The sequence below is a fragment of the Anser cygnoides genome, chromosome 9 (genome assembly GCF_040182565.1).
Source record: "Anser cygnoides isolate HZ-2024a breed goose chromosome 9, Taihu_goose_T2T_genome, whole genome shotgun sequence".
Taxonomy (NCBI): Eukaryota; Metazoa; Chordata; class Aves; order Anseriformes; family Anatidae; genus Anser; species Anser cygnoides.
Window position 1 is genome coordinate 13,748,987 of NC_089881.1, and position 21,572 is coordinate 13,770,558.

At 35.0% G+C, this 21,572-nt stretch overlaps 1 protein-coding gene across 28 annotated transcripts in view; it reads right to left on the minus strand.

Annotated features, from left to right (window-relative positions):
• Window positions 1-123: 123 nt before the first annotated feature.
• DLG1 (discs large MAGUK scaffold protein 1) overlaps window positions 124-21,572 on the minus strand; it is a 151,186-nt gene continuing 129,737 nt past the window's right edge. For 13 of the 28 annotated variants that reach the window (XM_067002566.1, XM_067002557.1, XM_067002567.1 and 10 more), the window contains 8 exons: window positions 17,235-17,334; window positions 13,957-13,998; window positions 10,696-10,746; window positions 9,041-9,142; window positions 8,621-8,793; window positions 5,078-5,187; window positions 4,603-4,694; window positions 124-1,851 (listed from right to left, as the gene is read on the minus strand). In XM_067002566.1, coding sequence (XP_066858667.1) covers window positions 1,745-1,851; window positions 4,603-4,694; window positions 5,078-5,187; window positions 8,621-8,793; window positions 9,041-9,142; window positions 10,696-10,746; window positions 13,957-13,998; window positions 17,235-17,334 — 777 coding nt within the window. In that variant the 3' untranslated portion in view covers window positions 124-1,744. Of the gene's footprint in view, window positions 1,852-4,602; window positions 4,695-5,077; window positions 5,188-8,620; window positions 8,794-9,040; window positions 9,143-10,695; window positions 10,747-12,255; window positions 12,292-13,956; window positions 13,999-16,508; window positions 16,543-17,234; window positions 17,335-21,572 lie in introns of all 28 variants that reach the window. The other 15 variants (XM_067002561.1, XM_067002571.1, XM_067002562.1 and 12 more) reach the window with 6 other exon arrangements.

Sequence of the window (21,572 nt, forward strand, 5' to 3'; positions counted from 1 at the left end):
CTTGCGCCATTCTGGTCAACCAGTGTTTCTCTAATGCATTATCTTTGTGTACAGTCTCAGCCAATTATTTTAAAATGCTACTCCACGTGTATTTCTTTTGATTAAAAACACACTTGACAAATACATTGTACAATAAAGTTTATTAGCTGTTCTCCTCTTTCTAACAAATGGAATGGATAGTGTTGGTAATTCTTTACAAACCAAAGCTAATTTGGTTGTGTGACTGCACCGTGACTGCCATAAGCACATCCCTTTCATGAACAATCATTTAAAATAAGCAATGGCAGGTACCAAATAATACGAGAATTAGATAATTTCATTACTGAAGGTAGTTCCATGTTTTGCTACAACGTATTTATAACATTTTGCACAGAAGTTAGTGCATTCCAAACGGAAGATCTTGCACCTATGCAATCCAAGATAAACATATACAGAAAAATAAAATGTATTCTTGACTGAATTCTCCCTTTGGTTAAGACATGCATATTACAAAGAAAAAAAGACAAACCTGAAATTCCGTAGAAAAGAGGAGAACTTGCACATATTTTTTTCTTGCAACTAATAATTCCCTGGACTTTTTGCCCAGCCACCATAGCCCATTTGATTTCATGAGATTAAGGAAGGTAAATTCTAATTTGTATTTTTATTCAAAACAAAAAGCTAGGAGTAGGTGGTAAAAGAAAAATATATATTTTTATATATATATATTTATACGTGTGCGCAACTATGTAAAGAAAATAATTCCCATAGTTACAGAGTTTAGTTAAAGAAAGTTTAATATATATATATATTTATTATAACAAAATAGGCAGTTATTGTGGGTAAAATATTCATTAAAATCTGACCCCTAAGAACACACATTTTTAGGCTACGAATCACTCTCTCAGTGCCCTAATAACCATCTCTGCAATTGTTTTCTGTATTACTGCCAAGGGAAATTTGGCATTCCTCTGAAAAATACAAGGTTTCCTAGCACCTAAACATATTTTAGGCTCAAAAAGTGTGGTGACCATTATCTATAAACAATTTCTGTAAGACACTATAAATAGTGTTGCACGAGGAAGATTAAAAACATTACACATCTTTATCCCTAGCAATTTTATTGGCAAAAAAATGAAAAAATAGATTATAAGAATATCCATATGAAATTATGAAAATGAATATCCCTTGAGAAGTAGTAATGGGAGTTCATGAAAACGTTAACTCAAAATTTTAAAGTTCCTCTTTAACTGCCTGGAAAGAAAAAAAATATCTGTGAGAACAGAATTCAACTCAGAAAATAAAACCTGAAATTGATTGCCCTGACCAAACCATGCTATTAAAGTTAAGCGTGCAAAGTTACTCAGGATTTACAACTTCCTTGAACAGAACTTTTCTTTCAATTGTTATGAAATTTTAAAAGAAGGTCTACAAAGCTTTTTTGAAAAATCTTTGAAAGTTACTTTCCCTTAAACATTAAGGAATTTTACCAAGCAATTCCCTCCCACCCCAACCCCAAACTAATAGCTGGTCAGGCCATTCCACTGTCATGTTTGAAAAATGGCAAACCAACAACACACAATAATACAAATTATTTAAACTAAGAAAGACATCAAATTTAAAGCATTATGGGAACTGCAGAATGTGATGGTTAGGGTATGAACCACACTGGGAAGAACTAGAGGCAGGCTCCACTGGAAGGGCTTAAGAGTTGTCAGATGTAGTAGGTGATGACAGTTAGAAAATGAAAAACAGAAATCCATTTTCATAATTTTTCCTTTGCTGGAACCCAGATGTAAGGCCCAGACTGTTCCTCTATGATCTGTTTCACTTGGTTGTAGATTTCTTCCAGTGTGTCTCCTTGGACAATAGCTGCAAAACATAATGTGGCAATCAGCAGTCATCTTTCCTTGCTCCATACAGAAACCAAGATGTTCTAAGCCAGGAGGTTATCTTCTCTCATAGAGCAGCAAAAGGATTTCACATTGCTGAAGGAAGGGATGCCTACGGAGAACTCTAGTTTCTGTGCTTCTGGACAAAAAGTACATTGCTGATGATATTATAGGACAAACAAAGCAACATCTCTTCCACTCAGAGGCCTGGGGTTAGGAAATACTTCTCCTTTTAAAAATATTCATATACACCTGAGGAGGGTGTTTTTTTTTTGCCTTTCCTAACTACGTGCTAGAGTTGGTCCAAGTCAATCCACATATTCCCTTTGGTCCAGCTTTCATTTGTGTTTCCAAGATAAACAGACAGGACAGTACAGGGCTGCGTACTGCATCAGTCTGAGGCCTGGCTTGATGTAGTGAAGGCTGGTGAACTCCTCAACCAGACCCTGACATTTCACAGCAAGGCTGATTGACCTTGGGGTTTCTGCCTGAGAGCACTAGCTTTGGTTTTGGCAAAAAAGAGGATGAACTCATGGAATTTGTTGTATATTCAATAGATTAAAGTTTCATATAGTTAAAATGCAATTAATACTCAGATTATGTTAGATATATTTTCTCCAAGGCTAGAAAATAATTAGAAATGAGCCATGACATGTTTTGACATATCAGAGTAAAGTGTAGTCTGGTGAGAATGAGGATGAAGTTTGAGCTTTCCTTACCACTCTTCAGCCTGAAAAAGTGATTGCCATGAGATAGCGACTTATTTTTAATTAGAATTGCCACCTCAGAATTGATAAGCTAAGAAACAAAGTCTAGCATGAAAGATAACGTTGGAAGCAGGCCAGATGTACTACTTTGTGCATTAATTTATTACTGCTGCTTCCAAGCTTTGTTTTAATGCAAATTACTTCCTTTTTATTCCTACTCATCATTCCTATCCCTTAAAAACCTTCTCCCCATCGGCAGCCCATTGTCACAGTGCCTGTGGGAGGAGGAGTCTGTTCAATTATTACAGCTCAAGTGTAATGTTCACAGCACTACAGTGCACTAGAAAGGTTCAGAAACATTTTTACCTTGCTAATTATCATCTTACTTCTCTCCAGCTACGTTCAACCATATTCCTTCTAAAGCTCAATACCCTCAAAAGAGAACATGCATGTGCTCTTCATATGGTTCACTGCAAAGTTTAAGTCAGTCTAAGCTTAATTTGCTGATGAAGTTGATGTCAGTTAACTCACATGATGTAGCATTTTTTTTCTTAACAGATTAAGCAATTCTCACACAATCTGTTGTACCAGCCGAGTACGGGTGGCAGCCTCCAAATGGTAAATGGGACTGTACTGCCTTTAAGTATCTCAGATAGATTCAGAACAGAACCCCTGCCCTCAACTGCATTAGCAAAGACAAATCTGACCATGGGATGTTGCTATCTGCCTTTAACACAAACTTCATTCTTCTAAGAAGAAAAATGGCCCACAGCACTAGGGCTCTTAAAAAGGGATGATAAGATTTTGAAGTATCTTGAACTCTGGCCCTTAAAATTCACTAACAAAATTGCGCAATATAATGTCCTAACATAACCTGGGAGAATATCAGCTATTAACTAAATAGTTAATGTCCATTAAAATAAATACAACAGTTTCCTGAACAACAAACCTGACATACCTACAAGTCATTTGGTAAATGACTCTATAAGAGAGAGAATTTGCAATCTATATTGGAGAGTCCCACAGCTTTCTAGGTGCAGATGGATAAAGAGCTATAAGAAGAGCTGGAGAGCTAGATGTAGGCTTCGGATAAACAGTGAAGGCTGCAAGGCAGCAGATAGGGATGCCAACAAAAAAGGGAGGGACTCAAGTTGTTCATTGTGTGGGTAGCACACAATGCAGAGAACAAGGCAGCAGGAAGACAGGCTGGGAGTTTACTGGGTCCTTCATCTTCCACCCACGTGAAGCCACCGTACTTTCCAGTGTTTCTGCTCAGGATAAGCAGACTATTTAAGGATGTTTTGCATTTGCAGTTCTGCCTATGCATTATGGGGAAGAAGAAACTGGGCAAAGGTGATGTGTCACAAAAAGGAGGCAAACGGGGCAAACACTGAAACATTGCAAAAGAACATAACAGGAAAGAAGGGGGGGGGGGGAGTGCCTATCTCTGACAGTAATAAAAAAGGCTCGTTTCTGTCCTCTTAAAAGTCCTGACTTGATCATTCTCCTCATTCTGCAATCCACAATGCCAAAAAAAAACAGTTTGAGTACTTATAGCCTACCCCTTGCTGTTACAGTTAACAAACCGCATTTGTGTATGCCTTGGACCTAAGTACCATAAGTCTGTCATGCCATAATACCAGAGATTTAATTACTAACATTCTTTATTTCCCAATTTCAAAAATTGGAAGTTAAACGCTAGGTAATCTCAGCTCTACAAATAAAAGCTTTAAGTATACAACATAGCAACAAAGCAAACATCTGCATTTCAATACCTAGAAAACTGACAGAAAGCCTCAAGATTTTAAAACCTACATTAAGCTACTGGTAAACTTTTGTATATACTAAATTCATTAGTAAAATTGGCACCAGCATAGCAGTATGGAGGTGGTTCTATGATTCAAGAAAAATCACAGATCAGCCTGAAAACAAAGTTCAACCTTATCTCAATGGTAAGATAATTACTATACGGCAAGGAATAAAATTTCAACTCTGGCAAGGGAACAGTCCCAAGGAAAACAAACCTGTGAAGTGTTCAGTAAATTCTTGCTCCAGTTTCATAGCTCTCTCAAATGTCTTCCTGGCTTGTTCTTCTGTTAGGCGTTTATTCATTTCCCTGAGATTGAAAACATTATACACATAAAAAAATACCTGTAATCTTTTGAAATAAAATTTTAAGCCATTGTCTGAGAATTAACCTAATAAGAGGCAGTCTACTAAATGACGTATTTAAGTGGCGACTGTCCTGAGAACGAGCAGTTCTGACACTATGTTGTACAGAATTTTGTAGTGGCATTCATTCTTGAGCACTCTTGATTTCTTGATTAGAAACCCAGCCTAGCAGTCCCTAGAAATTCAACCCAGGAAGTTTCCAGAACAAAATAAATAATTACATGTTTTTTAAAATTTGGTATTACAATTATCTTCACGTAACTTGCAGCTGGCTATTCAAATACAATGACAGTCTCAAACAATTTAGCCTGAAGTATTTTTACTCACATGATATTTTCCACTGTTTTGGGCTTAATAAAAATGGAGATTGGGTACAGCTGGGCAATCTGCAACCTTTTGATCGCATTACCAGAAACGTCAAGAATACAATGTTTACCCTAAAAAGTAAGAAAGAAAAAGGAAAATGGCAATAAGCAAAGATTAAGTCACAGCTATGCATAGTGTAATAACTTAGAAGAGAAACCACGTTTCCATTGAAGCCAACAGAATTGGAGCATCTGCATCAACGATATCAAGATTTCACCAAACCGCATCAAAAACGATCACCTTTTAACACTGTATTTATTTAAAGGATCACTTAAGGATGTGGCCATGCCACAAGTCAGAGAAGAACCAGATGCCTCAACTGGCGTATCTAAGAGAATAGCCTCCACAGATGGTGAGCAGATTTGTCAATTTGTTAGATGGAACTGGATACAATCCTTCTGCTCTCCCCACAGGTAACACACTGGGGAACATCAGGTTTGAGACTGTGAATGCCATTTATTTGGGCTGATTATTTTTTTATATCTTTTTAGAAACAAATACCTATTTCTTCCTCAGGTTGTTGAAACAGAATGTGGCAGGGTTTCTGTTCTCCCACTACCAGTAACTCTCCATCATCTCAGGATTTCCTCATTTCAAAAGCTCTTCCTGTTGCTTGACTCCTGTCTAGACACATTTATTTCCACTCCACATATTTGTTTTTTTCCTTTGAATAGCATATGAATAATGTGTGACATCACCATTTCAGAAAGGGATGCGGTAGAGGAAGAAGAGCAGAAAACCACTCTTGGACGTCTAAAATGAGAAAATCTTTTTCTTTAGAAGGACACCTAATATGAATGACAGAATTCTGTGAGCCAGGATACAAACCCACAAGCACTATGAAAACAAAGGTTACTTATATCATAAAACATACTTTCTGAACTCCTGGGAGATCATTCTTGGAGGCCACAATCAAGAACAAGGAAGTAACTGCAGTCTGGAATGCCTGACACATTTCTGTCTCCTGGCAGAAGGGATCACCACGTTCATTTACACTTAATCCCTTGCGTAACAAAGACTACAGAATTTTATTTCAGGAATTTTTAAAGGGGATAGAAAAGTTCTTCCCACATGAACAATACAAAACTGCTTGCTTTCAACTACTTCCAAGATCCAGGCCATGGATATGGATGCTGACTGCTACCATTTAAATCAAGTGTTTGTATATTCTAGCACATTATTTTACTACACATGCTGACCTGTCCATATCTTTCATATGGCTTCTCTTCAAACGTGGTACATGCTCTGGGAATAGAGAATTAAGAGGTCCATGTTCCCTTTGTGATAGTACTGTTAGTATTTGCTGCGTTTGGTCCAACAACTTATGCCAGGTGTTGAAAGACACTGGACAAATGACAGAAGGCTAGATTGCCAGCACAGCAGAGGTGCTGGACCTTGTAGAATACAACTGTGATGATTTACTCCATACTGATAGTGAACGTGCATTAAAAGTGCCCTCCAGCACAGGGATTTGCAAGCTGCTAGTGGTGACAAAGGAGGGAAGATATGAAAATTCCTTTCAAGAGAAGATTTGGAAGACAAGGAAAAGAAACGCTAGTACTTCACGATGCAATTATCACATTGTCGTTCATGGACGCTATTGTGCTCTTTGTAATGTACATTTAAACAATTTAAGTATTTTTATTTCCTTATTACACTGCATCTGATTGAGAAACACAGCATAGCACTCAGTTTCTTTTACAATAACTAAACAATGGTATCAAAAAGCATCTTTAGTTGTGCCCATTACAGGTAAGGACACAAGAGGGATAGGTATCAGCTGGAAGGAGGGTAAACAAGCACAATTTAAAGCTGCTGCAAGAATACTATTTCTGGCGGTTCTGGGGTAATAGCAATCAATTCTGTCAGGTTTGCCCCTACATTCATCACAGAAAACTTGGAAATTGTCTTCTGTGTCCCAGTAATAAGACTCACTGAAGAGACCCAGCTCATAAGGGGGAGAGGAAGACAAGAAGGTTAGGTTAAGAGTTGGACTTTATGACCTTAGAGGTCTTTTCCAACCTAAATGATTCTGTGATTCTAAGGAAGGAGTAGCACCAGACCAACCAGTTTGCACCCCTACCGTAATTATGAAGTCAAGTTCTGAAGGACTGGCTGTTGCATCCCAGCAGAATAAAGTTAGTTGGAACTGAGAAATAGCTGCATCTACCCAAAGTCCCAGCATGGAGTCATCTGGCAGTACTTTGTTCTTGATGTTAATTTACAAAAAATTCACAATTGTTTTGTGTCCTAATAATCCCACTAGATGGGCATAAGAGCCAATCAGCCAATTTTGGGTCTAGAATGGAACTAAAGATGGTATCTCTGCGACCACTTGAAGCAACTGCTAACAAGTTTGTAACATTTAAGCTGTTCAATGAATAGTTTCATCATTTAATGACATACGAAAGCTTTACACCTTCATCCAGCCTCCCCAGGTATTGTTCATTTCCTTTAATGATTTTGTAATCAATTTCTTTTTCTTTAATTTTTTCAGTATCTACCACTGGACCAGACTGTATTCCACAGGGTTGGTAAGACAGCAGAAGAAAACTTCATCATATGAACCACAAAATTTCACCACTTTCTCCCTGTTTTTGATTCCAGTAAATTACTCCTTCCTGAAATAACAATACTTATCCATTTGGCCAGAGTGGTTTACACTTCTTTCCCGAGGACTAACTACATTCCCACGTCACACAGATTAACCACACTTACCCTCTGTGTGTCCAAACAGAAAGTGCTCATGCTTATGAGTTCCCACCTAGAAAATAGCTGTTTTGTCTTTCACACAGATCAGATATTCTCTAGTGTAATTGCACTGTATTTGTAAGTTAACTAGAACAACATTCATCAACCTAACGTGAAACATTTGCAAAGGATTTTCACAAATCCATTCTCTTTAAAACAAACATTGTACTCTAAGAAATGGGATTCCTTTCTCCCACTCTTTTTCGGGGATCTCAAATAAAGAAATATGTGCAAGAAATAGTTAATGAAAACCTGTTCAAGTCAAAAACGATGAAGAAAACAGCCTTCAAAATGTAGTGGCATTCATGTAAGCGGTTTGTCTAAAACAGTTTACTACATTCACTCTTTCCCCTTTGTCAAATAAATCCATGAAGGGCACACGGATTTAAGATTTTTTTCCACACAGGTCTATAGCATCAAATGGATCATCATATTAATCAACTCCACCACCACTATTCTTAATTAATGATCTATGTATGTAAGCTATTTAGCCTCTAATTCCAGTGATTTTCCACCCTATTCTCTTTTTATAACAAGATAAAAACTACAGTTGCCCTTTTCCAGTAATTTAATCACAATGCTCTCTTTATTTCTCTTAAATGTATTTGTGACAGTGCACCTTGTTTCTAGTTTTGTACAAAGTCCTTTTAAGGTTACAGAGTTCCTAGTGGCTTCTTGCCATTCTTCTCTTTTCCCCTTTCAGTACAGTCAGATAATCACCTCAGTAAATGAAAGTAACTGGCACTGATTTACCTTTTCTGCTACTTCTCGCACTGATTGGACACTTGTTCCATAAAGATGATTATTGTACTGGCCAGCTTCAATGAATTTGTGATCCTGAATATCCTTCTCCATTTGCTCTCGAGAAGTGACAAAATGGTAATCACGTCCATCCACCTCATAATCTCGTTTTGGTCTAGTAGTATCTTTAAATATAAACCAGTAATTTTTAAAGCAAAACAAGAAACAGTGACTTTTTTCCCCTACAACATCCAAAAATAGTCTTCCATTTATACTGCAAAATTGTCACAAGCAAAAAGATGATTGACAATTAAGATAGCTCTTACAAAGTTTAGACAATATACTAAGTTTTAAAACTCAATATACAGAGGGTAAGTCTATCAAGAAGGTAGCAAAAGACACAGAATAATTTTAGTATTTGCTGACACTTACGTGGAACACATGAGCCAAATTTGTCTGGAAATTCTGAGATCAGATCATCATTTATTCTGTCTTTCATGGGTCCCAAAACAATCACAGGTCGAGTATAGTTGACTATTAAACATAAATAAAATAAGTTACATTTCAATGAGATGACTACCCTTTAACGTTCAACAAAATAAACTTTATCATATGGTAACAGTCTTAACATTTAAAAGAATATGTACTCCTAAAAAGAAAAAAAAAGTTGAAGAATGTATATTAACTAAGATAGCAGTCAAAGATGTCAGATATTTACTCTCAATTGACTACTCTGGGTTACTACTGAAGATGAGGCTTGAATTATGAAGCCTTGGGGAAAAAATAAACTTTTCACAAAGCAACATCCTTCATTTTAATGAAAACAGCAAAATGAGAAGTTTGAAAATCTTTTCAATTCAAGGAGAGCTCTTAAAATTTGAGTTCTCTGTTGGGAAAAGCTTCTTTATTACTTCCAAGACTACCACTTAAATACTTGCATATCAAAACATTCAACTATAGCTTCTTTAACTACTAACACCCCTATAAAATGAACTATAGCATCTTCTAAAACATTCTTCATTTGTTAGAAAGCAATAAAGGGCTTTTCGTTGGAATTTAAGGACAAGCAGAAGATACCTAATTATACTGCAAGAGCCATGAAGACAATAATGTCTAAATATCTAGTTATTAGCATATCATTTCAGCTGTATAAATTTCAGTTTTAGGTTCAATCTGTCATTAGTACACAAGTAAATCCAAGTTAAAGTTTGACCTATAAGATACATTTTTAATTTAACTCCTGAAACTAATTCCTTCCAGTGGTAATAATATATTCCTAAAAGAATTCTCTTAGATTCTATTAATTCAATTTGTGTATGATGTATATTTACTTTGTTTGCTACCGCATTTTATAGGTACTAGAAATGAAGTATGCCTTTTTACAAATTATATTTCTAAATATATGAGCAATGTTTCAGATGATGTAAATCAATGTGATAAATAGTAAAAGTAAAAATTCAACTTCTATTATACTCCGTGAAGCACGACCAGGACCAAGGTGAAAAAGAAATGATAGGATCCCATTAAAAATCAGAAAAGAAAAAAAATCTAAATCCAAATGTGATGAGGTGTTTTCTTCTAATTAATTTTATTTTTTTTTTCTGAAGATTTTTATTTGGCAATTTCTAACCAAATAAGCCATATATAAGAAGCACATACAGAAATGAGAGACTACAATGTTTTATAAACACTTCAACTAAAGTTTGCTACAATAGACAAATAATCTGATACGATTTTTGCTGTGACAAAAAAAGGAACAGCAATAGTAGGATTGCTAAAGCAGTATTAAACTGAAGCAAACTATTATTTCTGAGGTTCACACTGATGTAACTTCAATATACCCTATTTTCCTTACACAACGTAAACCACATAATGGAAAGAACCACTGCTAATTAGCACACCTTTGGATTATGTGCTAAATAATATATCAATTGTATTTAATAATTTATGCCTTTATGCTTTATTTATTTTAATAATGGTAGCAAAAATTAAAAAAAAATAGTGAAGAAGTTTATTATGGTGCTCAATACATAAGGGCACATAGAGCATTCTGAGGATGAATATTGTGTGAATTGAGATCTACAAACCTTCTTGTTGATTGACAGGTTCATATGACAACACATATTCCTCTTGGCCACCTAAAAATAAAAATGCAAAGAAATATCTATGTATTGCTTTTCTAAACCACTAATATTTACATTGAGTCATTTAATGAACCACAATGATATAGACATTCTGCAGTAAAATATGCATTACAACGATACTGATGGAGGACATTTTTCAAGAGCGATGAATTATAAAAATTACAAAGATAAGCCAAACAAAATTTTAAAAGCATAAGACACATATAGTATAACTTCTTAAGATATGTTAGCATGTCAGGCACAAATATTTTAAAGCACTATTGAAATGCTCTTATGTTTCCCTGAACAAAATGCATGCATGGTACCATTCACTGCTAGAGGCAATGCTACTGTCATCATTACCATTTTCCATACTTTGAAGCCAGCTTTTACAGCATTTTCCTATACTTACACAGAGCTGAAAACATGTATGTCAAGGTGTAAATCCCTTCCAGTAAATTTTTCATGAAGTGGCATTTATATAAACACTTTCAACCACTTCAGTTCCACAACAAAATATTATGTTGTCTCTACTACATAACTACTATTTTATTAGAGATTTTTAAAAGATGAATTTGAAAATGAAGAAAGTTTTGTATTGTTCTCAGCTTCAGAAAGCACATTAGCAGTGAATGAAACTACAAGAACTAAATTTTGACCTTTGACAGCTGCAAGTTTCTTAAATGTTAGTGAAAGCATCTGAAATATACTTCAGTTGCCATCTCTCTAAAAGAACATTTCTAGTCCAATAAAATGTCTCAGAGTAATATTTCTTGCACAGCAATCACTAAAAATCAATTCCATGACAGCAGAGAATTTATAATTCAGAATGCACAAGCTTAAATTATATGACAAAACTATGAACTTTGAATAAAATACAGTGCTTCAATAACTCACTTGTGTAGTTTTTACAACACACTTTGGAATTCATACAGAGGTACACACTAATGCTATACCCGTCTTACAGAAACAGATGGCAGATGAAGGCTTTTATAAATTCATATATTGCTTCTATATATACGTTCTTTATTTGATAGCAAAGACCACTGATCTTTTAAATTTGAACTTTACAATCTCTAAGAGAAATAAAGATTTCTCTTATTTGTAAAAATTTGCATTCCAACTGCGCTACAGCAATACATGAACGAGCATTTTAATTTAAGGTATTGCAAGTGAGGAATATATTAAGACAGACATGGAAACATGCAACCTGTATATTTTAATATCTCAAAAAGTCACTCATGCAAATGGATTTTAGAAGGACAGTATATACTTTCAGAACCCTTTTTAGGCTAGGGAGAAGAATAAGGAATCACTGACTATCAACTCATCTATGAAATATCCAGCTAACATATAATTAGATACTTCTTTGGAAAAGTCACATTGCTATAAGGTCAAAAATTAGTTAAGCAGACTATTAAAGAGATAATAACAAGTATAAAGCATTCCCTGATTGAGGGCCAAAAGTATATATTGTCATTGCTTTTTCAATACTGTGGAAAAATGAATATTAATAGAATGAACCTTTTGAACAACCGTACTCATCTGTAATCAAGATAACTTTCATATTAGACAGCAGTAAAAAGAAATTAAAAAATCATTTTAATAAAAAGTGCTTGGAATTACACATTCGGATTAGCAAATCCATGACATTCATAATAAAATCAGGGCTTCTCAGGTAATAAAGATGTAAAAAGCTAACTAGTAGTACCAATAATGAGCTTTAAATGTAAAGAAAGCAAGCTGTTAATAAAGCAAGGTTTTTCCTCAAGAAACTTGGAAAAAAGAAAGCAGCAAATTTATGGAGAAACAGTCACAGTTAGATAGCTTTAATGGCACATCATTAAAAATGGTTAAAATTTGTAAGTTAGTCATATAGGCAACAGCAACTTCGATACATGCTTAAATCTGTGTTATTCTCAGTGAACATGAATGCCACGAATGCCTCCCCTGCCTTTTTTTTTTTTTTTTTGCAGTTAGTCTACAACAGTGTTAAGCACTGTAAGCACTGAGGATTTTTGTACACATATAAATTCTCTCCTTGAGTGTAATCATCTGTATGAAAAATTGTGGCTCATTACTCCTGACAATATCTGCAGCTTCCAAACAGATGTAACTGTTTGTGAACCACTTTCCTCATTACCCTAACATATACAATATCTGTTTCTGAAGTGCCTCTTACATGGTTAACAGGCACCCAGGAGCAGATCAGTGAGCCACTCTGTCACACTGCTTGACTTTTACTGTTCCTTTTTCTGTTCCTCTTCAAATCCACAGTGTTTTTATCTTCCTGCTCTGCTCTATCCCAGGTTTCAGGTGTGAACTCAGCAACCTTATCGAGGAGTTGTTCACTAGAAATGACCAATGGGACTGAAATGGGACAACCTACATCCTTCCCCCCCCCCCCCTTTTTTTTTTTTAATAAAAAAGCATTGTAGAGCAGCATCAAATAGCATATTACACTATTACACACTAGGAACATGTACTATTCTAGTAGCTCGGGTAGAAGTAAATAGCGCTTTAGCTTGGGTTAGTAAAAAAAGCTAATTCAGCCTAGTACTTAAAAGATATACTGCGGGTGGGGGCACGCACACGAGCATGGATCTAGCATGCTAATTTATCATAACTGACTCCGGCAACTAACGTGTCATATGCTTTGAAGACAATTCAGACTAAGCACCCACGCTTGACAAAATAGAGATATGAAAGCTGAAAAGCTAGGGTAAATACATGTTTGCTCATCTTCACTTTCATTAGAAGTATCTATTTGTTTTATCTGAGTATCAGTAATAAAATATTGTTGATAGTTATTACACTATTTAACAGATTACACAGTTTAGTTATGCTCTCAGTTATTAAGCTCAACTACATACAATTATATTTGTCAACATTAAATGTACATTTGGCTTTTAACAGCTGTAGCTAGCATGCATAATTTAAAAAAAAAAAGGAATTAATTCAAATTAAGCTGAACTAAGACAATCATAAACGACAAAAAATATCCATGAAGGAGGTTTGCAATTATTCTCTCTAGTCAGTTAAAAAGAAAAAAAAAAAAAAGACAGCAAATTTTGCAGTACCCAACAAACACATGAACATGGATTTGACCTGAAGCTTACTATGAAGTTCTACTTAACATGTAAATACCCAGAAAAGACAGAGAGACAAAAACAAAGAGCTACTAAACAAAGGTTGTAAATAAACAAAGAACTTAAAAACACTTACGGTAACTACTTTCACTATCGCTGGCATTAGAGGTTACATGCTCTGAAATTGCAACACAATGGAAAAAAATAAGGAACACACACTAATGGCATGAGTTCAAAGGAAAGCAAACTGACAAAAATAATCCAGATGAAAGACAACAGTGATATCAAAATGCTGAAATCAATACATACTGCATATAAAAGTTTTAAGGTACTTCTCATAGCTCTCAGGATCAAGCTTAATTTCACACAAAAGGAATGGATGTTAATAAAAAGAAAAAACATTAAATAACACATCAAAATAAGATTATGAAAAGTACACTAATTTACATTTCATATGCAACCCTGCAATTTTTAGGTTTTCACTTCAAAATTAGTTTTGTTGTGCAAGAACTATGGGATCCTGAATTTCATTTTTTATGTAGGCAATTTATTGATTTTATAAAGAGTCCTGAAATATGTTCCAGGAAATAAAGTGAAGCACATTCAATAACAGACACCCAGCTACGGCATTGTTTCCTCTAGTAAGGATTTACTACTCAAAAGCTCCTGACTTTTACTCTAGAGCATCTATACAAATTTCATGTCTTTTTCATAGTAATCAAAATATTTCAGTACCTTTAAGCTATAATGTATATTTACTTTAATTTGTGTGTAACAGAAAGCATTAAACGTGTTTATGACAAAAATTAACTCAACTGAAGAACATCACATATCAATCTATTCTGTTACTTGCAAATTGTACAAATCTAGAGAACAAATGTCACTTTTGATATTGCTGGACTTTTTTGTAATGAAAAAATTTTCATGCCAGCAAATGACCATCTCTTTCTAATGAAAAGCACTCTTATGTTCATGGGTTAAGACTGTACAAAGAAACTTGTGTTTGATCTTCACAAAATAAATATAATCAAAATTAATATTATGTAGCTGTGTGCATAGAATGATACATATTGTTTTCATTGGAAGTCTTTATAATACATTGAATTTAGTGTGGTTCCTCCGCCACAAGATAAAAGAGAAGGAAGCAAGAGGACTCCGAAGGAAACAAAATAGGTATGGAACAAGTATGTCTTAGTGACTGATAAACAACAAAAAAACATCAGTCACATGTAAACTAGTTAATCTTTTAAAATACATATATTTTTTTAATTGGCCAATATCTTTAACATCTGTGATTAGAACAAACTTCCACTTTGTTTCTGTGCAGGAGAAAACATATTTACAAATGTTTGTGAGTACCAGAAATTCAGACCCACTTCCATTTCATTTTCTTGCTTTGGAAAAAGAATGCCCATATAGGCATGGAAGAAAAAAATAAATGTTTAAAAGCCTCATAATAGAACATGGCAGAATTGCCTTCCAGGGGAGACATTGTACTAATCAATTAAGAACACAAGTTGTGGTAAACTGATAACTGGTCTATTGTGGCAAGCAGTCTTGCAGAGCCAAGGTAGCAGAGCTTGTGTTAAGCACGGTAAGGCAGTTTCCAAAAGTTGGACTGCTGAAAAAAAGGCTCAGAATAGACATTTGTCTTTTTACAGAACTACCTAGTGATATTTCTGGACCACATTACATAGTTTAATGATTATAAGGCCACAGAAGTTGATTATGATTGGTATTCTGCTCCAGACCAATAATCTCCTTGAAACTGGTTTCAGAAATGGAAGATCAATTTTATTGCTACCAGCATTTTTATTTACTTAAGTGACTGAGGCCGAGCATAGAAGTATCCCACTTCCTACATGTAATTTCAGGAACACAGAGCATAACATAGAGGATGAGAATAAAGGGAACAGTTACGCCCTGGGAAGAAACGTTATCTTTAGTGACCAATTTTACTATCCCATAAACACCTAACAATCTACTTGTTTAATATCTGTCATGAAAGACACGTTATGACTATTTATTTTAGTCCAGAGGTGATGTCTGTATACACAGATCTGTTACAGTATTCAGCAACTTTTGAATCTTGCTGTATTCAATCAGTTACCAGGCATTTCTGCAGGAAACAAAATTAATGCTTATGTGTCTCCTTTATCAACTACCCCTCTACCTAGTCAGTGGTGGTCTAAGAGCATCATAAGAGTTCAGAGAAAAACTCTCATGGCATCTGTTAAGGAAAGCTTTTCTTTGTCTTGTTTTTAAAGAGCTGAAGATATCCATCACCTAGAGAGAGGACTGCCAACTACTTAAATTATGACAACAGTTGTGCTATGACTGTGAAAAGTCATTTTTTAAATAATAAAACACAAAACCAATACTAAAATAACATTAGCAAAATATATCAACAAATTTACAAATACAGTCACTATCAAGGACAAATAAGTAAGTGCTGGTAAGCTTCTGAACAACAACAACAAAAACCCACTAACGTCACAATCAATTAAAAAGTAACATGTTCCTGAAAGCAAAAATCCCCAGAACATTACAAACTCGAAAAATCTTACGAAACATTTTTAGTCAACCTCCTTATGCCAGTAGAGCACCAGTCTCAAAGAGATCTGTTTTTAAAAAAAGTAGTTTTTCAGATGGAGGTTAAAATAACTTGGGAGTATTTTGATCACTTACTCAGGCCTTTTGATCCCATGTCGTCAGGGACCTCCTGCAGAGTAGTCCCCAGAGGGCAAGCAATAAAAAGACAATCACAAAGAAAATAATTGTCAGTAATATATAAAATTGGCGCTACGACAGGAGACAGTTCCCAGAACATCACAGGGGAAGGTAAGTCCATAGGATTTAACCAGACCGGCACATGAAGTGTTATCACTGGTGCAAATGGCAGAGACTGCAGCTTGTAACAGACCTGGTCTGAATCAGTAAAAATACTTTTTGAGAAGACTTTTTTTTTTTAGTGCAGGCAACAACAAAGTCAAAGTACTTTCTCTTCATTAAGGAAAGCAAATTAGAATAGAATGACTTGGAAGCTACCAGTCTAAAGGGACCGACTGGAAAGCCTGGTAAACTCAGCCATACTTGCTTTGCTGCTCCGCACTCTCCTCAGGGTGAGGACTGAGGAACCATTACTGACGGCACTGGAGAGCTGTTACCTCCTCCAGTTAGACATACTTATCCGACAGTATTATCCAGTTTACTACAAACTGGGACATTCTTTGGTTACAATTTACGTAAAGAGCAAACAAATGATTGCATTGATTTTATAAATTGGTTTGTCATTCGCACATCGAGCTTGTTAGCCTGTTGCAGCTCATGAAACTGTCTCCATAGTAACACCCTACTGCAATCTAGCAGGCCCTTCTACGTGTGCTTTTCTCTCATTGAGTGCCACATACTTACGGTCAATATCACTGGTTTCCTGCTCACTCTGGTCCTTGTTCTTGTAGAAGGGAAATTTTCGGGAAAAGAGGTTCTTTTTACGCTTGTCATTGAATGACTGCTGAAGAAGAGAAGGAGGGGCAAAACAAAGGATGTCTAATTCTGTGTGAACAAAGGCCCAGACCAGCAGCTTTGTGGAAGCTGACTCCTATAACCACATTATGCAGTGCATATTCCAATTTAACAGTGTCTTCTCAGCTCATATAAAGTCGAGAGAGATCAGGATCATGGCTTTGCTCACCCCCTCTGTATTTCACATGCTTACTTCCAAGAGAATTGTCAGGCTGGTTTACCCTGTGAGGCCTGACCTGTATTTCACAAACAGGCTTGCTGTGAGTGTAACGAGATGTGAAAAACTAGGCTGCCAAAAGATGGCCAAACCAGAATGAACTCAAACAAAGCCAATTAAATCATGGATATTATCTAATTTAGGGATTATAGCCAGTCAAAAAAAAAAAAAAAAAGACAGATATTTACACATGCTTTTTACAAACAAATGGCGCCGTAACAGCTCACCAGAAATACCTGCCAGTGTTACCCGTTTGAAAAGGCAAAACTGCAAATACTTTGGTGATAGCTGCTAAATAAAATACCACAGAACAATGAAAAAGTAAAGTTAAAAGCTAGCATTGTATTGAATTCTCTTATGGTAAAACTATGAAAGTAACAGTGAAATAGGAAGGGGGGGGGGGCGCAAAAATATCCAGAAAAAAATATTTTTTTCACTCTTTCATTATTGCAATTCATTACAAGTATATTGGAAAAAATGACTTCATTCTAAGAAAGTCTGCATCCCAGTACCAAGGCCCACTTTCAAAAGATATCAACTCATTTCATTTGTTTACTGTAGTAATTATTTTTCAGCTGTGCATTTACAGCGAAGAATTCTAACATGGAAAACCCTTCATGTCCAAGGCCCATACTCAGCAACTGCTGATGTTAACTGCTAAGAAAATTTCTTGAGCTATCTATATAGACATACATATATCTGCCCATTTGCATATCAACTATTATCGTGCTTATTGTTTAAGTGATGGAGGGCATGAATGTATTTTCATTCATATATCTGTATGCTTACACGTATAATTACTAAAACAAATGTTTTAGTCATCTGTCATGTCTTTTGCTGGAGACATTATGTGACTGCAGCACCTTTAGCTTACTGTTCTATAGAAAGTAAATTAAGAGCCTTGACGTATAAATAGGTCAATAACACTTTTTATTGTAATTATGCACAGAACCGAGAGAGCTAATTTCATGCTAGATGAAATTTCTTTTTTCCTTTAGGCATAAGTGAATCACCTAAGCAGTTTTGCCAGGCTATGTAATTGGCCATGTTTGTGTCATTTGGTTTGCAGAAATTCTATTACTGGGAAAACAGCAAAAGTAGTCAAATGACCAGCTTGGTTTTGAGATCTTACTCTGCTGGGGCACTACTTGTTTGTAAGCCAAACACAGCTGATATGCCATGGGAAGTAATAAAACTTCCACAGAACCATTTTTAAAAAGCTACTTTTAGAAATAACCAAAATATATTCAATTCACACATTAAAAGATCCCATTAACAGCTATTTCTACAATTTAGGGCATGTTTCTTTTCAATTAACATCTATCTTATTTAGTTTAGTGTGAGCTCATCTTTCCTTAATTATATGGAACACGGTTGCAAGAAGTTATACTACCTTTGCTATCAGCACCAAGGATGGAACGAAATATAGTAATAAGTAGGAGTCATAAAGGACTGTGTTTTTCAAATCGTGGCCCACCTTCTTTGGTACAAGTACAAAACAAGAATTTGGCCTTCCTAAAGAGAATACCTATAGTGCAACACAAGCTGCATCCTGCTCCAAGTATTAACAGTCTTTCTGGCCATCTGTTTTAATACAGACTTGCTTGGCAATATCACCCAGTGAAAAATCCAGTGATATTTTCACTACCACTGTCAAAAAAGTTTGCTTTAAACTACCAAGTGTTAAAGAGGCATATTGTACCATAGGAGCACCATAGGTGTCATGAGCACCAAGCTCTGGCGATAGCAATATTGTTTTTAGTAGTAGCCAAAAAACCTTTAATTGGCTGGCATCTGTGTTCCACTAAAACTGTCATTTTCACTGTAAGAGCTGGTAACCTACCAATCTCGCACATGGACAAAAGAACTGTTTTCAAGCTAACCATATGCTTGTAGGAACCATGGTTGGCATTGGCAAGGTTTTGGGTTATGGTCCTCTTGCTTGACCTTCTTTGTACGAAACCAACAAGTCATTGGAATTGATTTCTCATAACCAGAAACATTACTGGAATCTACAGAATGAAGGTGACAAAGAAGTATGCCCAAAGGAGTAGATCTTTGCTGAGCATACTGAAAAATACTGTAACATGAATTCTGAGAGGTAGAAGTCTCACATCTATATAACTGTCCCATTGGGACAAGACCCTCAGTTTGGGCAAAAAAATATGTAAATAAGAAATAATAACAAAGCAAAAATTGTGCAGTTTTGTTGGGGTGGTGAGATTTTGCGATTTGTATAACTATAAGATGTAGCCAATGTTTTTATTTCATAAAGGATAATCATTTTCTTCATTTTAGTTTTGAAAATATTTCATAACACTAATAATTTTAAACTTCTCTATAGGAAATCTTACTGAAGTAATATTAAGTTTCACATACTGCATGTATAATGGTCAGAGTCAGTTCCATCGCCAAAAAAAAAAAAAAAGAAATTAAAGGTAATATTGTACTGATTTTGAATAAAAGATTAGCCAAAAGATTATTTTTAAAAGATACCATGATTATAAAAAGCTGGAGAGAACTGCTTATTAGTTGCAAATGCATAGTAATTGTATTAATTTTTTCATAAGCCCACTGCAAATCATGAACAGGCATCATAAGCAAGAATATATTAAAACAGAAGCAGCACAGAAAGTGAAGTAAATATTTATATGAAAGGTACAAACAAAAAAAATAAACATTTCTGCTCCAGTTTCTTGGTGTTCCTTAAAATGAAAGGAACATAGATTTTAATGTTTGCCATCACTAGGGTTATTCTTTAAGGTTTTAATGTAGAACTTTTGAAGAATTGTTCAAAGTTGGTATTTCATATTGTCCATGGAGAATTACCATAAACAGACACAATAACGCACACAGTCCATGAAGACATGTATGTTGCAGACAACTTACTGGGAAAAATACCACCATGACAAATACAGGAAGAATAATTTAAAGAGAAAATGTAATGTTAAAACATTTACAGCTGAAGCAAAAGGTTGTGAACAAGTGTAAGAGTGTTTGCAAAATGAAGTGTTACTAAAGAAAAAGAACTGCAGTTCTGTATCAATGGCAAGCGTAGTTGCTTTTCCACTCAGTTTTCCATGCGTATCTTTGGTGCTGTTAGTACACAGTGATTGTGTACTAACTCTTCTATTGTCAAATGCTATTTCAAATACATAGCTAATTAAGTGTTTACAGTTTATTGGTAGACAAACTACAAAAACATGCAATTATCTTCTCAAAGAACATGGCAATATTTGAAAAATAACTTAATGCAGTTTAAACAATCTAAGACATATGTTTTTTAAGTGACTTCTAAAAAATGAACTCCAAATACAAAAATGACCAGGTTAAGAATTACCACATCAGTTGATAACATTTTATTCCAATATGAAATTAGGAATGTACCATAACAGGGAAAAGAAAATGAAATGCTAATAATCAAAGGAATCCCCAATGCAGGACTGTAACTGTTAATCAGAAAATAACTAAAGATATTGGAAAAAAAAAAAATGTCATTTTCTTCATTAGTAAACTAAACTGAAACTTTTAACATGTAGCAGAGGAATGCACATATGGATTTGGATACCTTTAAAGTATCCAAATAAATTACTGAAGCCTTACTACTTTGTTTCATTTTTGAAGTTATGAAAACACTGTAACTAAAATAAATGACAAAAAAAATCTTTTGTATCTACAATAATAAGTAATGTTACAGCATTGTGCTATTTGAAAAAATATCTAAAAGAAACAGCTTCCTCAGGAACTAAGAGCATATTTCAGATATTTTTTTTTTATAAATGGCAGTATATTTTTACTTTAGAAGGTTCTTACACCTAAAATGCATATATATAAGTGTTGAAATTACCAGTTATATAATATTGGTAAAAATTCTAAGGTTGTGAAAATGTTTCTCTTGTTTCATAACAGCCAATATGTTGTAAAAAAAGCCTCACTTAAAACCCAAAGAAAACAAGACCGTTACTATGATTAAACTGTTATAATTTAGGCTACAAGCATTCCTATTGCTA